The 15,790-nt window shown below is 49.4% G+C and overlaps 1 protein-coding gene across 8 annotated transcripts in view; it reads left to right on the forward strand.

The window, feature by feature from the left end:
- The first annotated feature begins 199 nt into the window (after positions 1-199).
- PIK3CD (phosphatidylinositol-4,5-bisphosphate 3-kinase catalytic subunit delta) overlaps positions 200-15,790 on the forward strand; it is a 33,554-nt gene continuing 17,963 nt past the window's right edge. For 2 of the 8 annotated variants that reach the window (XM_082329027.1, XM_082329034.1), the window contains exons 1-9: positions 200-268; positions 8,862-8,935; positions 9,307-9,470; positions 10,975-11,203; positions 11,606-11,835; positions 12,689-12,868; positions 13,527-13,676; positions 14,000-14,089; positions 15,343-15,564. In XM_082329027.1, coding sequence (XP_082185153.1) covers positions 9,330-9,470; positions 10,975-11,203; positions 11,606-11,835; positions 12,689-12,868; positions 13,527-13,676; positions 14,000-14,089; positions 15,343-15,564 — 1,242 coding nt within the window. In that variant the 5' untranslated portion in view covers positions 200-268; positions 8,862-8,935; positions 9,307-9,329. Of the gene's footprint in view, positions 269-902; positions 959-1,559; positions 1,676-3,914; positions 4,014-4,859; positions 5,026-7,998; positions 8,020-8,280; positions 8,302-8,861; positions 8,936-9,306; positions 9,471-10,974; positions 11,204-11,605; positions 11,836-12,688; positions 12,869-13,526; positions 13,677-13,999; positions 14,090-15,342; positions 15,565-15,790 lie in introns of those variants that run through there. The other 6 variants (XM_082329029.1, XM_082329031.1, XM_082329030.1 and 3 more) reach the window with 6 other exon arrangements.

The raw sequence follows: 15,790 nt of genomic DNA on the forward strand, positions 1-15,790 counted from the left end.
CCGGCGCCCGGCGCAGCGGGGTTACCGGGGGTTACCGGGGGTTACGCGCGCTTGCCGGTGCGTGGCCGCCGGCGCCCCGGGACGCGGGTGGGCGGCGCGGCCTCGCCGGAGCGCGGCCCTTTGCAGACGGTGCCCGACGCCGGGGCGCGGGCGGCCCCTTTGCAGACGGTGCCTGGGCGGGGCGGGGCCGGCGGCGGGGCCGGGCGGGAGCCGGGGCCGGGCGGCGCCGGGAGCGCGGGATGCCGGCCGCCGCGGGCCAGCAGCGCAGGTGAGCGCCGGGCCGGGGCCTGGGGCCGGGGGGAGGCGGTGGCGGGGAGGAGCGGGGCCCGGCAGCAGCGGCCGCCTGTCCCGCCCCCCGCCGGGCCGGGCCGCTGCGCACCCCCCCCCCCCCGCCGCGGCTCCGGGAGCCTCGGCCCGGGCACGGCCGGGGTCCCCGCGGCTGGTGGGTGCCTGTCCTCCGCGTCGCGCTCCTGCGGGTGTCTCTGCGGCAAAGCCTAATTCCTCCTCGGGCCCCTTTATCGAACTGTATTCTTCAGGAAAAGCACTTCTGCTTTATGAAAACGGGGCGTTTTGAGAGCCGGTCATCGGCGGGCGGGACGCAGGCTGTAGCCGCTTTGGGGGCCAGCCCTCGCCGCCGTACCCCCCGCGGGAAGGGACGTGCTGGCCGCAGCAGCGCTCCTCCCGGCTTCCAAGGCGGGCGGGTGGCAGCGGGCTGTCTTTTTTGGCCAGGAACTGGACGGTAGCCACTCGTGTCACCTGCTGACCCGCTCCACGGGGCGGTGGAGGGGTCTCGTCCTGCTAGGATTTCTGCCCAGTCCTTACCTGGAAGGGTTGGCACCCGGCACCTTGTCGCTGCGATTAAGAGTCACCCAGACGTTTGTGCGTGCTTGGCAACATCTTGCCATCCGTGCCTCCTTTGGCGTTGGAGCTGTGCTGCCTCCGTTAGTCGCTAACAGCGGTGCGTGTTTCTGCTATGGGTTAGCTTTGGATTGTGTCTTTTGGCAGGGCGTGAGGGTCTTTTAAGAGCTCTCTAAAGAGGGCCTTGTAACCCCTAAGTACGGTGTGCTCTGTGTGCTCGAGATGGGAACCTGAAAGTAAAGAAAGTTGAATGGAGCGATGGAGGGTCATTAGACACGTATGGCTTATTTTTTGTTTTCATCAGCAAGATGCACTTGGGTTTCTGGTATTGCCCACTCATGGGACCAGTTGCAAAAGACTAATTTCAGCAACCTCTTCAGCTAGAAGCTTTCATTTGTCACGGCGTCCTTGAACTCCCAGACTTATGCCTGTGTTAGTGGTAATAACAAGAGTGCAAAGATCCCAAATCACTTTGCCAGCGTTTAAGAATTACAGCATCCTTCATGAGATATACTTGTGCATATGAGAAAACCGAAACAAGAGGAGTTAGTTGTTTGAAATCGTGCATCAAACAATTGTCAGGGTTGGGAATGGAACTTTGCAAGTTGTCAGTTTTCAAGCTCTTACTAAGTATGCTGTTTCCCACTAGATGCTCGCTCAGTACTGAAAGCGTGGTTGATTGACTGTGAACTTGCCTAAAGGCTGCTTGAAAGTTTCCACCAGAGCAAGGTTCTCGAATCCTCCCATCAGATGCTTTTCTTACTCCCTGATGTTCCTCTGCCTTTCTCTAGTGATACTGTTTTACTTCCAGAATGAGGTATGGCTTTATATTTCCATTTCTCTTAAGTTGCTTTACCTAAGCTCCCCTTTCCCTCCCTCTGGCTATTACGTGTGGTTGGAGCTAAGGTCCTGCTGAGCTTGAATGATGGTATATATTGCTGATGCTCTTCTCTCGTTGCTCTGGAGCTGGGAGCCCCACAGAACTGCAGCCTGTTTTTCTCACCACGTGTACGTTCTGCTTTCCTATCTTTTTCCTTGCTGACAATCCCTTTCATCATTAGCCCTGCACACAAACAAGGTTAGCTCCAGTTCAGATTACATTAGCGTAGTTCTGCTTCCCATTACTTTTCTCTGGGAGCCTGTTTTATGGGGGTGTGCCTGTGTAAGGCGGGCACTGAGCAATATGAATGCTCAAAGTAAAGGAGCCTGTATTTCATAAAGGGAAGGGCACAAGCCAAGGGATTCTTTGGATCCAGTGGTTGTTCAAAGCCTGATCCTTGTAGTCTCCGCATAGCTAGAACGCTTCCTTGGAAGATGGAAAAATCCGTGTTCTCTGCTGACATCTTGATGCACGGAAGATGCTGATTTTGGTACGTAAATGCTGGTTATCAGCCCCTCTGGTAGGGAAGGGGATGCTCTGTAGTGTTTTAGAAGCCTGAAGAGTTAGATGTGTGCATCGTCATCCCTTGCCCAGTTTTCCTGGGCAGATTCCACTGTATGTCTACTTCAGTCTAATGGTTTGTGTAAGCAAAGTAGGGAGTAAAGGTGATTAATCAGGGGCTTAGAAATCTCTAAGAAAAGGCGTTATCGAACCGATGTAACTATGTGTCTACTATGTAGAGCTGGATGAACAACTGTTGAAAGAATGAATGAATCAGTGCTGGGAATTGTGTGGCAGGATATGAGAGATCCATGTACAAAACAGAAGCTGATAATATGCAAAAACCTTTATTTGATTTTTATATTTGGTGGAGGTAGAAGTCTTATTATGGTAAACTAAATGAAGGAGATTAGAATATTCTAAACTAGGGTTTGAGGAAACGAACCCTGAAGATACAAAAGCATTGATTTTAGGGGTTGTTGAGTACTTGAATGCTTCTCCACACCTTTTCAAGGTGTCCTAGTTTTTTCCTACCTAGTTCATAGGCCAAGTCTTACACTTGTGTGCATGTGTTGAAGGAGGAACCAGAGATAGAGCTCTGGCGCAACTCAGGTCTATACTGAAGGTGCAACACTGTCACAGGAACTGAAAGAGCAATGATGGCCTAACAGCACAGTTGGGACACCGATCTGTATTTTACAGGAAGCTTAATGGAAGTTGTAAAGAAAACACTTTTGTTGCCATGAGAGCAAAATCTATCCTATTAATGCCACCTCTAAAATGAATGATGTTAGCAGGTATTCAAGAAGGCAGCAAAGCCATTCTTCTGGTATAAAAGGCTGCTGCTAGCTGAATGTCCAGGCTCAGAGTCACTCTTGGTGGCAGCCTGCAGGGGATGGCTGTGAGCTCTCAGTCCAGCTTGCTGCGGATCCTGGAGGCTGGCTGGAGCATCAAGTCCGATCCGCTGCGTTGGAGGTCCCTGCTCAGCTGGGGTGAGCGGGGCAGCGCAGCAGACTCTTGCACCTATGCAGGCCAGCAGTCCCTGAGGCTGTGTCTCTAGCACCTCTCACCAGCATGTGTTCGTTTTTAGATGAATAAATAGCCAGGTTGTCAATACCTGTCAGCAGGCAGAGCTGCAAAGGCCAGTCTTACTATGAGCTTCTGTTGGCTGCATCCACATCATGGGACTGGAGCCTGAATCAGGGTTTTTTACGTTATGCCACAAGGGAAGCGGATACAGCATGTTTTTTTCTGTGTGATTAAGTTAAGTGGCTGGCACCTGGATGAGAGTATCCAGCTAGCCCAGTGAGGGGGGAGTCCCCCTACAAACCTCCCCCAGACAGTCACAGGTCGACTTGCCTGTGTGTCTCTGGAGGCATGCTTACCCGCTATGGGAGTTTTCCCAGTCTGTTCTTGGAGGGGAATTTGCAGGTTAATTTTTCAGTCTGTCAATGCTCAAATGACTTGCCCGCAGTGTACAGCAGACCTGTTTCACCCCGTGACCCTCACCAAGAAAAGCAAGCCCAAGCTTAAAACACCTCCAGAACACTCACTGAAATGGGTCTGCGCCTATGAAAGCTTCGGGTTGATTCACATCTGCTAAGTGTGTTGATTGTGTGGGGAAGACATGTCAAACACGTGTGTATGTAAAAATTCCCGTGGTCTCCTCCCCCAGCTAAGTCGATGCCTGCAATGAAAGTGACTGCCTGCTGTCTCCCACGCTACACCCATCACCTGTGAGCTCCGCGCCACTCATTTCTTATAAACTTGAAAGGTATTTTTGTAGTCCTGGGGTTTAGTAATTTTGTAATCTGTTTGTGGGCGTTAGAGCTTCCGTGTCTGTCTAACGCTGCAGCCTCACAGAGGTTTGTGGAACGCTGCTCCATGTGTGATCTTGCTAGCTTGCTGCTTTTTTTTTTTTGCCTTTTTTTTCCCCCCTCTCAATAGCAGTTGTATGTTGTAAACACCAGAGCTGTGGTTGATAAACTTTGTAAGAGGAGATTTGTGTTAGTGTATTTTATGTTGACTGCTTGCTTGTTAAATACTGACTGGGTAATTTCAAATGTGTCTGTTGCACCCTGCGTAAATTTGCCTTTATGCTCAACTATGTATTCTTCAGGGTGTGTGAACTCAAACCATACGCTACCTCCTATTACTGATGTTGGGCCTATATTCGTTATATGGCACGCAGTAACATAGGGGTTTGTGTTCTGTCCTGGCAGGCTAGTGCATGGACTAGTCCCACATGCGTATCAGCTCTGCCTTGGTCATCTCTCCTCTTTGGGAAAGATAGATGTTTATTACCTTCACGCTAATTAATGCAAGGGGAAAACTTAAGGAGGGTAAAGCAGTCTGTAGCCTTCCTGCAGAATAAGAAATTGAGGCAAAGCAGGGAGGGGAAGTTGAGGACTTGCCTTCATCTGAAACCTGGTATGTTGTCTTATGATTATTTTCATCCACATCTTTTTCTGCCCAGCGATGAAGAGGTCTGGGCATTGTAAGATACGACTCTCGGCAAGGAAGCGATTAGTACCAATGGATGCGTCTTTCCTGATTGCTCCCCTAGGAAATGACTCCACATCTCAAAATTACTGAGGGATTACGGAGCGATTGTCCGCTACTAGGAGTTTTGCTGCTTGTTGGGCTGGTCTGAACCAGAGGCAGGGGTCAGTGTGGAATGGGTCGACGTGTATTTCATTCCTAGTTTCCTGAGAAAGTCCGCCTTGCACAGATTTTTACTTTCCCCTTACAAAAATATTCCACAGAGCAGAAATACATGTGTAAAGGTGAGTACACTTGAATTCTCTGGGAGTTGTGGGGAATAGCTTTGTGTTTGGACCCATGGAAGTGTATTGTTGGGCACGTGCTTGATGCTTTGGGACCTGCGTTGTGTGACAGCATGCATTTCTCTTCCTCTTACGTGCTCGTGAGAAGTCCGAAGCGATACTGTGCTCTGCAGTTTGAGAGCTTGTTTATCTGCACACTGAAAGAAGCAGCTGTGACGGCCCCATGCAGATGGTAGTCACAGCCCATGCTGTGCATCAGCCAGTCCACACGCTGCTTGTCCCACCGCTGGGCTCTCCCATTGGGTTGTGGCTGGTCACTCCTCGCATTTTCTTAGCAAGATCCGAGGTTCCCATCAAGTGTGCTTGCTTCTTTTGGGAAAAGAGCTTCCATTACTGCTTCCCCGTGGGATAGGAAGAGTGGTTCTTTCTTCAGGGCAGCTGGGGCCCTGCTCATCTCGGGAAACAACGGAATAACGTTTTGAGCAAACTGCGTCTTGTTTTCATGTGCTCAGCTACGCCAGCAGCACTGCCAACCAGACGCTGCCCCTGCAACTTCTGCCCGTGCAACACCCTTTCCTGCAGTCAGTACGGTTGCACGGCTTGTAGACAGCCTGTCACTCGTAGCCTTTACAGCACATGGTCTTAGGATTCCTGCCCAAGCAAGTTACATACCATGGGACAGTTTTTAGGTCAGGCTTGTGTACAAGCAGGCCTAGAGGAAAATTGCTGCCTGAAATGAATGAGGAGATATTTGAGGCCCTGCAGTTTCCTCAAACGTTCTGTGCATACCTCCGGTTCAGGGGCTACATGAAGTTCACAGAGCAATATACTTGGTCTGCAGGAGGGCCAGGTCTTTAACTTGGGTGTACGCGTTGTTACGACTTGTTTGGCCACCCAAACAGATCAGCTGTCCGGCCAGTCTTGAGGTGTCTCTCTCTTGGATGGAGCGTATGTACGTGCCAGCTGTAGATCAAGAGCTTTGTGCGTTCTGGTTGTCCGTTCTGCTTCTTAGCCCCTGGGGTGCCAAGCGCCACATGCGTCCTGTCCTGCTAAACTGGCGTTCTTGGAGTCGGAAGGCAGCAGCGTACCTGTCTTGCACTTGAAACCAGTATTTGAGGGTTGTGGGAGATGCGGCTGGTGGGGGAGGAAGAAGTATTATAGGAAGATGTAGGTGGGGGAATGTGGCCGTATTCTAGCAAGAAGACATCTTATAGCAGCCTTCCAGTACCTGAAGGGGGCCTACAAGAAAGCTGGAGAGGGACTTCGTACAAGGGCATGTGGTGATAGGACAAGGGGTAATGGCTTTAAACTGAAAGAGGGTAGATTTAGGTTGGATACAAGGAAGAAGTTCTTTACTATGAGGGCGCTGAGGCACTGGAACAGGTTGCCCAGAGAAGCTGTGGATGCCCCATCCCTGGAAGTGTTCAAGGCCAGGTTGGATGGGGCTTTGAACAGCCTGGTCTAGTGGAAGGTGTCCCTGCCCGTGGCAGGGGGCTTGGAACCAGATGATCTTTAAGGTCCCTTCCAACCCAAACCATTCTATGATCCTCCGTTTTGGGGTATATTGCAGTTGGAAGAGTGAGGACTGGGGGTGTCTTATGGTAGAAAGTGGGTGGTTACAGCCTGGTGTTGAAAAGCAGGGGCCTTTGATAGCCTGTGTGCCTGCTTGAGGTTGGTTCTGTGGGTTTGCATCCCACTAAAACATGAACTTCTGTCTCACCCTTGCTTGCCCTAGCTTTGAGAGATACGCAAGTTGTGCAGTAAACTAATTTCTGTCAAGTACGGGTTGATTAACTTGAACCTCAGGCTACCAGACCTCCAGGTCAGAACCCTACTACAATATGGGATTTTTAACAATAATCTTTCTGTCCACCAGGATGAAAGGCTGAGATGATGCTGGGGCTTTTAAAAATTGACAGCTGCAATGGGGAATCCTTTTTTTAAAGGCTGCTGCAGTGAAAGACAGTATATCTCAAACAACCCCAGTAGTGTAAACCCCGATAAAAAGGAGCGATGCTGCATTTGGCTATTCACAAATGGCAGAATGACCCAGAGAAAAGGGAACTGTAATTACTTTTATTCATGAGGCCAAGATAGTGCAAACAAGCTTACAGCCTCAAGAACTCTGTTCCAATTTCCCAAGGCAAAAGGGAAGATGAAAGTGGGGTGGTGCAGGAGTATTCATCTTTGCAGAGCTTGCTTCGTGTAAAAACTGTCACACTGGATCAGACCTAAGGTCCAGCTAGTAGAGCGTTCTGAATTCAGCAACGGGAAGGGGAGAGGCTTGGCAAATGAAGTGTTAGAGACAGTGCGAGTCCAGAGTTATTCTTCCTTTGGCATATCCACTCCAGGTTCTGTTGGAAAAATCCCTCTACGTCGGGAGATGATCAGTGAGTTTGGAAAGATGAGGTATTGAGCAACTTGAACTTGACATTGTAGTGCTAATAGCTTAGATAGGTACTTCGTATCTGGTGGGATGTGGCATCAGGTAGAAATCCTCAGCAGAAGGAAGCAGTTCGGCCGTTGTGTCTTCCATCTCTGCTGGTCAGTAGAGTCGTGGTAGTTTGCTGCTTTTGTTGCCTTTGGGAAAGGCTGAGGTAGCAGATATTCTAGAAACTTGCTGGCTTTCTTGTTAATGAGCAGAAGATGAGGCAAGCTTGTTTTGCTTTATTCAAACTTGTAAACCTTGCCTCCTCCCCCTTTTACTTCCCTCCCTCTTAAGGCACATGGGTGGTTTTGTGGTCTCTGTATCCGGTCTCTGTGTGATACAGCATGTGCTCGGAGGAAGCAGGACAGATAAAACATAGCTCGTGTTTCTGGGAATCCTTACCTCACTGCCGATGGGGAAGCGTTGTGCTCCCAGGCACTGGCAGATAAGATGCTGGGCTTCTTGTCATACTGAAGCATAGGGCGGGCTCATGAGAAGCTGCCAGCAGGACTTCATGATTTGGGAGACCCGAATCTTCAGCAGCATGTTGCTCAGTTTCTTTCGAAGTTTGTACACTGACAGCTGCAAAGCCATATTTTAAGTTGTGAATGAGCAAATTTTGTACGGGTTTCATGGGCTGAGGATAAGCGATACTGTTAGAATTGCTCGGGGCATGTGCAGGGCTGAATTTAGAACCAGCAAAGGGTCAGACCGGCAGGAGGCTGGCGCCTTGGTTTCCACAGCAGCTATGAGCCATGGCTATGCGAGCACCCTCCAGGCTGTACTACTGGCATGCTTCTCTGCTAACCTGGTGGAAAAAACTCTCTAGACAGTGAGGGGGAATTTAGGTGAGCTGGTTTCTCTGCTGAGGTGGTCGAAGGCACTTAGGGCCATTTATCTGTCTCTTGCTAGGAGCTAATGCTAACAGCTCCAAGCTCTGCCTGCACATGGGGACACCATGCTCTGCTGCCTGTCGTCTGTGGAGGAAACTGGAGTTTTATACTGCTGCATTATTTTGCTTATGGGTAAATGGATGGAGCATGAGGGTTTCTCCGACTTTGGTATTACACATCTTTAAGAAAGAAACCATATGACAGGCTTCTGCTGATGCTTTTTGTTTTAGCTGTTCACGTGTGCACTTATCCTGTGTTTGAAAACAACAGTTTGTACCTGATAGCATTCAGATTCCTTTTCTCTTATTTGTGTTCTTTGGATGTGAATAAATTGTAGAGCCCTTCCAAGTGAAAGGATACAGATGGAGTTAACAAACCTGTTTTGATCGCCTCAGCCTTAGATTTCATTTTCCTGTACCTGTAGAGGGGGGATATACAGTGGAATATTACTTGTTTGTGTATATAAAACTGCATGCATACTCAGAACCAGCAACACCTCTTTCTCCCTCTTTCAGACTGGAACTGAGCTCTGGAAAAACAAAGTGGAGCTTGGAGCATGTGGCCTGAGGATTGCCTTCCAAAGCCAAGGGTAGGGACTCATTGTTTCTGTTGGCTGCTTGGTCGTAGATGAGCTATCGGGACAAGTGCCTTCGTTCTCAAGTGAAAATAATTCTTTAATTTCTTTGTCAAATACAGATGTAGATGTTAATCCCAGTCTAGAAGAAATTAAGAAAGGGTTGCATTGAAATAGAAGGGAATTCTGTAGCAAGAATGCCTCTGTGGCTTAAAGACACTGGACTGGAAATTTGACTAAGGTGCATGTTTTCCTGAACTTTGAGGATATGCTAACCTTCCTTTCTTTGGGTCCTTTTGCACATTAACTTTCTACAGAGCCCAGCACAGATCCGAGGAGATATTATGTAGTCAACAGCAACAGACTTTTTTCCCCTTTTCTTGCAGGTGGTAGTTAAGAAGTGAGCAGGATGCCCCCAGGCATTTACTGCCCTATGGAATTCTGGTCCAAGGGGGAAAACCAAAACATCCAGGTGGACTTTCTGCTGCCCACAGGCATATACTTAAACCTGTCTGTGTCCTGCAATGCCAGCTTGGGCACCATCAAGCAGGTAACAGCCTTGTTCCACAGTCTTGCCTGCAATTCCTGGAACAAGGAGTCTGTTCTTGGGGAGCACCTGGGGAAATGTGGTGTTGGGTCTATACTCAGTGCAAGCTGGGTTTCTTCTGCATTGCTCTGAAGCAGTTCCTTGTGACTCACTAGGAGAGCCTCTCCCTTGTGACAGCCTCTGCAATGCACTAAACCCACGGCTAGCCGCTGAGACTGCCAGCGGCAGGGTGCTGGTGGTGGTGCCAGTGGTGTCGGGCTCGATGCTCTGGGTACGTGTCCAACCTTGGGAGGAGAATTAGAGTAACTGTGGAGTGAGGGCAGGTCTGAGTTGGCCACATAGGACTTGTGGACTGTGTGTTCAATTACTGCTCACCTGACCCAACCAGTCCCCACACTGGATTTTTTCGTTATGAAAGCTCTTGTGTGTGCTTATGCTAGAGAAGTCACCTGCAAATAGTCAAATACAAATGCTGGACTGACTCAAAGTATTCAGGATGCTAGCCCAGCCTTCTCTTGCCTCACAGAAACTGAATACTGAATATTGGGAATGGGAATGATAGAGAGGATTTTTCTTAGTGCTTCATTTGAGGAATAAGACGCTGTAGTGAAACCACGTGTAAACAAAATGTAGCTGCTTCCTTGTTTCCCTGGGCAGGAAGCAGGGCTAGGGGAGAGTGAAGGAAAACAGTGAAAAAGGTTTTCTCTGCAGCAACAACCTGGCCTAGATGAGTCACAGATCACAAGGGACAGCAGCACAGTGCCAGATTATTCCAAGTTTTCTCATGCTGCAATTTTCAGGTGAAAAAACCCAAACCCAAAACCAACCAAAAAAACCTGTAAGTAGAGCTGATTGGTTCCAGCTGTTAAGTTACAAGCCCGTGTTTTGCAGCCGGTAGGCATGCTGGGTCAGACCAGAGGCCATCTGCTCTGGAGTTCTGTCTCCTAGAGCAGGCGCTTAGGATGAGAGTGAAGAAATGGAATACGAACAGTCATGTGGAAGTGCCGTCCACTGGGAGCAAAGGATCTCTGGGAACTGGACAGTGTTGAGAAGACTTCAGAAAAGTTCTTGGCTCTTGTCACAGATTTCATGTTACTGGGGACAAGTTACTTATCCCAATTCTGCTTCCAGTGGGAGCAATACCTCTATTTCACAAGGCTAGCAGTCAGCAGGTACTTACTGTGAAGTATTCAGGTGGGGGTTATTTAAATACTGAGGTTGAGGGATTTACTTTGCCTGAAACAAATGGCAAGCATGAAAAAAGGAAGTCAGTTAAAGGCATTTGCAAATAAATCTACCCAGCAGTTCAGCGTGAGTTGGACTCACCAGACTTGGTTGAAAAGCAGCCTGTGATCGCAGGTCCAGGAATGCTGTGAGGAGGTTTGGCTGTGCGTTGCCCTTGCTAAATGGTGTATCTTGGGAGGGCGAGGTTGTGGGGTGACAGTAAGAGGAAGACGAGGTTCTGGCAGTGCAGCGGTAGTTTCAGCTTGCTGTTGGTCTGGCCCAGGTGGTGTGGAGGCACGCTCAGTATGAGCCGCTGTACCATATGCTCAGTGATCCCGAGGCCTATGTCTTCACGTGCATCAACCAGACAGCAGAACAGCAAGAGCTGGAGGATGAGCAACGGCGGCTTTGTGACATCCAGCCCTTCCTACCAGTACTGCGGCTCGTGGCTCGAGAAGGCGACAGAGTCAAGAAGGTTATTAACTCCCAGATCAGCCTGCTCATTGGAAAAGGTCAGTTCCCCCATCACTGGTCTCGGCAGGGGTGTTGGCTGTAGGTGAAACGTGCTTCTGTCCCAGACAGCCGGGCTACGCATGGAATAGCGATGGAGCCCTGCTTATGCAGGAGATTAAATTGGCAAGTTTGGTCTCTGATGGATCTGGTAAGGGAACAGTGTGTGTGCAGACCCAAGAAGGGTGATCTGTCCTGCTGGCAGAGGGCTATAGTAATGGAGTCAGCGTAATTGTACATAGTAAATAAGCGATCATTAGTAGCTTGGCTGACTGTTCTCCATTTGGCCAAATAGTAAGCATGTGTTTAGAATGACTGTTTCACAGACGCTTGATTATCAAAGGCTGATTTCCCCCATTGTGTACAGATGCTTATTTTGTCTTTCTCTCTTACTCTCTGCTTAGGTTTGCACGAGTTCGACTCTGTCCAGGACCCAGAGGTGAATGATTTCCGCACCAAAATGTGCCAGTTCTGTGAGGAGAGAGCAGCAAAGCGGCAGCAGCTCAGCTGGGCAGCTTGGATGGAGTACAACTTTCCCTTGCAACTGGAGCCCATGGCCAAAGGCCTTGGGACTGGCCCTCTACATATCCCCAACAAGAACATTTTTGTCAACGTCAAGTTTCAGTCTGGCGGGGTAAAGCACAAACTTTTCTGTGACAATGTTTGACTGGTTTGTGCTTTCCCTTTGGGAACCTTTGGGCATTTGGAGACAGAATAATGTGTGCGTGGACAGTGTTTCCATGTGTTCAGTGTTCATCTTCATTCTCCAGATTCCTTTCCCTGTGGAGATGGTTGGGAGGGAGACTCTGAGCCTCCAAGCAAGGGAGCTGTTCCTCTTCCTGAACATGTGTTGGGTGTACTGGTTAGCTGGTAGTTGAGGTTGCTGCATGCATATGTGGTGGTGGAAAGGTTTTTGGTTTTGGGTAGGAGAGGAGCACAGAATCCAATAGTTACCTTTCCTTTTGAAGCCCAAGAGTCTGCTCAGCTCATGCTCAGCATACGCTGCTTGCAGGTGTCGGTCTGTGTTGCCCATGGGCCCCTGTTCTTGCCTGCTACGCTTGGTTAATGGGATTTTTGCATGTTGTGCCTGGGCACGAAGCAGGAGCCACCCCCATAGAAGGGCCTTCCAGAGCAGTGTGTGTGAGCATGGTGACCCTAGCCACCCTCCGCCTTGCTGGTGGAATGACAGCGGGAAGATTTTTAATAACTAGCAACCACACAAACTGGTGACTCTGCTTAAACTGGACTTGAAGTTCCTGATTTCCAGCCTTGCGCTTGCGCTGCTGAAACGTGCTCCTGCTCAGTTTGGCAAACATCCCTACTTATTTGCTAATGTGTGTGGGGGGGTAATTCTGCCTTCCTATCCTTCTCTTTATTGTCAGCAACGGGAATGTTGTTACCTATCTGCTGAGCTACTGCTTCTCCCTGTGCTGATCTCAGCCCTTTGCTGGTGTTTGACAGTGGATGCTGTGTTGTTGGGATTGCAGGAGAGCTTCACTTTCCAGATCTCCCCAAAGGAGTTCCCCATCACGTTAATGAGCTATGCTATCAAGAAGCAGGCTACTGTCTTCCGCCATGAGACGGTGGAGAACCCAGAGGACTACACCCTGCAGGTGAATGGGAAATGTGAATATCTCTATGGGAACTACCCCCTGTACCAGTTCCAGGTGAGCCTTGTGTCTTGCTTTGTCAATGAGTCTGTTCCCATATGGCTGCCTTTTGCTGGGAGGGTGGATTGAGACGTGTTATCCTCCATCAGGGAGGCAATTCTGTTTACAGGAATGCAACACATTAATGGTAGGACCTGCATGCTACTTAGGCCAAGGGATGCTTATGGCAACCTAACAGATCCTTACGTTTTTGGGGGCTAGCGATCTAAGCCCGACCCTGGGTACCAAGTGCTCTGTAAATGTATTTATAGATTATGGTTCTGGAAATGTCTGTCTGCTTGCACGGTGGGCTGGGGGCTCTCTTGCTGAAAGTTGGGCAAGTAATCCTGTATCCTGTGTTCCCCTGGCAGGGCAAACTGCCGTTGGGAGTGCTGAATCCTTCTCAGTGTTTTCCCTTAATGCAGCCATTTGAGTCAGTTGATGAAATGCCAGCTATAAAAGGCACTTCATATTCTCACTTCTGGCAACAGGAGTCCAGTGAGTTGCAGGTTTATAAAGGAAGAGGAGATAAATTAAAACTGATTTTTGATTATTGCTGTGTCCTTTCCTTACTCCTCCTTCCACCTGTTTCTGTTTCAGGCAGTTCTGATTTGCTTGACTGCTCTTGCCTGCCTGGCTCTGTTTCATCCACATTGATTCTGTCCTCTCTTTGCAGTATATTCGCAGCTGCCTGCACCGAGGCCTAACGCCCCACCTGACCATGGTGCACTCCTCCACTATCATTGCTATGAGAGACGAGCAAACCAACTGTATTGCCAGCCCCCCAAAGATGGCTGCCAAGCCTCCCCCGCTCCCTAAGAAAAAGGTAAAAGGGGACAGTGACCCAGCGGGGTCACCCTCAACCCATCCATTGATGGAGATGCTGATCTTGTCTGGGAACAGCAGCTGGTTCTCCCTGCCTCTCTCAGGACAGGTTCCTAGCTGGGGTCTAAGAGCTGGGAATTTCCAGTCCAGCCTTCCAGCTCCCTCCACAGCTTCCCTGGTTGTCACAGACTTCACGCTGCCCACCTGCGATGCAGTGCTCTTCTCTGTTGGAGCAAAAAGCATGTGATGAGAGTTGAGGTCTGGTGCTGGCTTGAGAAGTCTTTGTTGCATCTGTTTCTGATCGGAATCCTCTTCTCTTTCTAGCCAAACTATGGCTCTCTCTGGTCCTTAGAGCAGTCTTTCTACATTGAGCTGGTGCAAGGCAGCAAGGTCAATGCAGATGAGAGAATGAAGGTAGGTACTGACTCAGTTTGGGGTTTTGGTTTTGGGTTTCCCAGTTGCATCTGTCTTGTTTGTGTGGTGAGGAAAGCAGGGGCCGACAGCTTGATCTCATGTGATCCTCCATTATGCTTTGTTCAGCCTTTGGGCAGTTTCTAAACTGCAGCACAACAGGAAGGGGAAGGGAACTTGCTAGCCAGCAGCCCAGCAACGGAGCAACGCATTCTTAGAAACACTCCCCTGCAAAAGTTTCTGAGTAGCAAACAGAGCTGCTGCTCTGTGATGATATCACTTGACAGTGGTGCAGAGAGGCAGGGAAGTCTGCAAAAAGCAGAGGAGGGGAAATTCAGCTCTGAGAAGAGAGAATGATGGGAGAGGTGGTGACTGGTAAAGTTAAGACAGAAAGCATGATGCAGCAAAGCCCTGGGATTTGCAAGGTGTTTGTCATGAAGGTGGGAGCAGGCGAATGAGAAAGTGAATGGCTGCACTTTGGGCAAGAAAGGAAACAGAGCAAGAATATATCACATGTACTGGTGTTCTGCAGGGCAAGGCTTTATAAAGAAATAGGCAATGAAATAGTTAACTTCTGCCCAGTGCCCCATCATTTGCAGGGAGCTTCTCCTGGGGAGGACTCCTGTGATTCAGTCTAGCCAGCAATACTGTAATGAGAGGCGAAGCTGGGGATGAGCTTGGCCTACCAGCTGTACAGCGATCTGCCAGACTGCAAGGGCAGTGCAGATTTGCAGGCGAACATGCACCCGCAGACAGCTCGCCATTGGCACTGCACTGCAGGCCTGTTTTGGGGCTCAGCTGTTTGCACGGGCCCCTCTCCTGTGATGTTGATTTGCCGCCTCTTTGGCATAAACACTTTCCCAGCTCTTGGTGTCTGCCCTGCTTTTTCAGCGTGACAGGTTCCTGAGCTTTTGCAGCACCTCGGTGGGCAAGGTTTGGTGAATATTTGTATTGCCTGGCTTTACGGGATGAAACCTGTAATACTCTTACCAATGGATTACCCAAGCATTTTGCAATGATTAAGCAGCTCTTGCAAGCCCGCATGAAGTAAAAAGATAACAGTGCCCTTACTGAAGTTGAGTAAAGAGGAAGATTAAGGAACTTAATGTCTCAGTGAATCGGGAAAGAGACAGGAGTTGGGCATCCTGTTCAGGGGAGCGGATGCCCTGTCCCATTCCTCTTCTAATCGTGTGTCTTCAGCAAACAGGTCAAGTCCCTGTGGATTCATGGTGTTCTCTTATTTCTCCTTCCCTCAGCTGGTGGTGCAAGCAGGTCTCTTCCATGGCAATGAGATGCTGTGCAAGACAGTGTCAAGCTCTGAAGTGAATGTATGCTCAGAGCCAGTGTGGAAGCAGAGGCTGGATTTTGATATTAACATCTGTGATCTTCCCCGTATGGCGCGGCTCTGCTTTGCCCTTTACGCTGTCGTCGAGAAGGCAAAGAAGGCACGTTCCACCAAGAAAAAGTCCAAGAAAGCTGTAAGTAAAGCCAGTGTGTGACTGAGCCAGGCTGGAGGGCACAGGACACCGTTCTGAGCCAAATGCCCTTGGCTTTCAGAAGACTTTATTAATAAAAGAGCTTACAGAATGATGGCCAGTAACTTCTTCAACAGGAACAGGAAACTGAGGAGTGGCTGCCTGTAGGAAGGGTGGTTTAAATGTAATTTCTTGTCCAGAAAGACCATTAAGAAACATACCCAGCATC

Source organism: Platalea leucorodia, assembly GCF_965183815.1.
Source record: "Platalea leucorodia genome assembly, chromosome: 17".
Lineage (NCBI taxonomy): Eukaryota > Metazoa > Chordata > Aves > Pelecaniformes > Threskiornithidae > Platalea > Platalea leucorodia.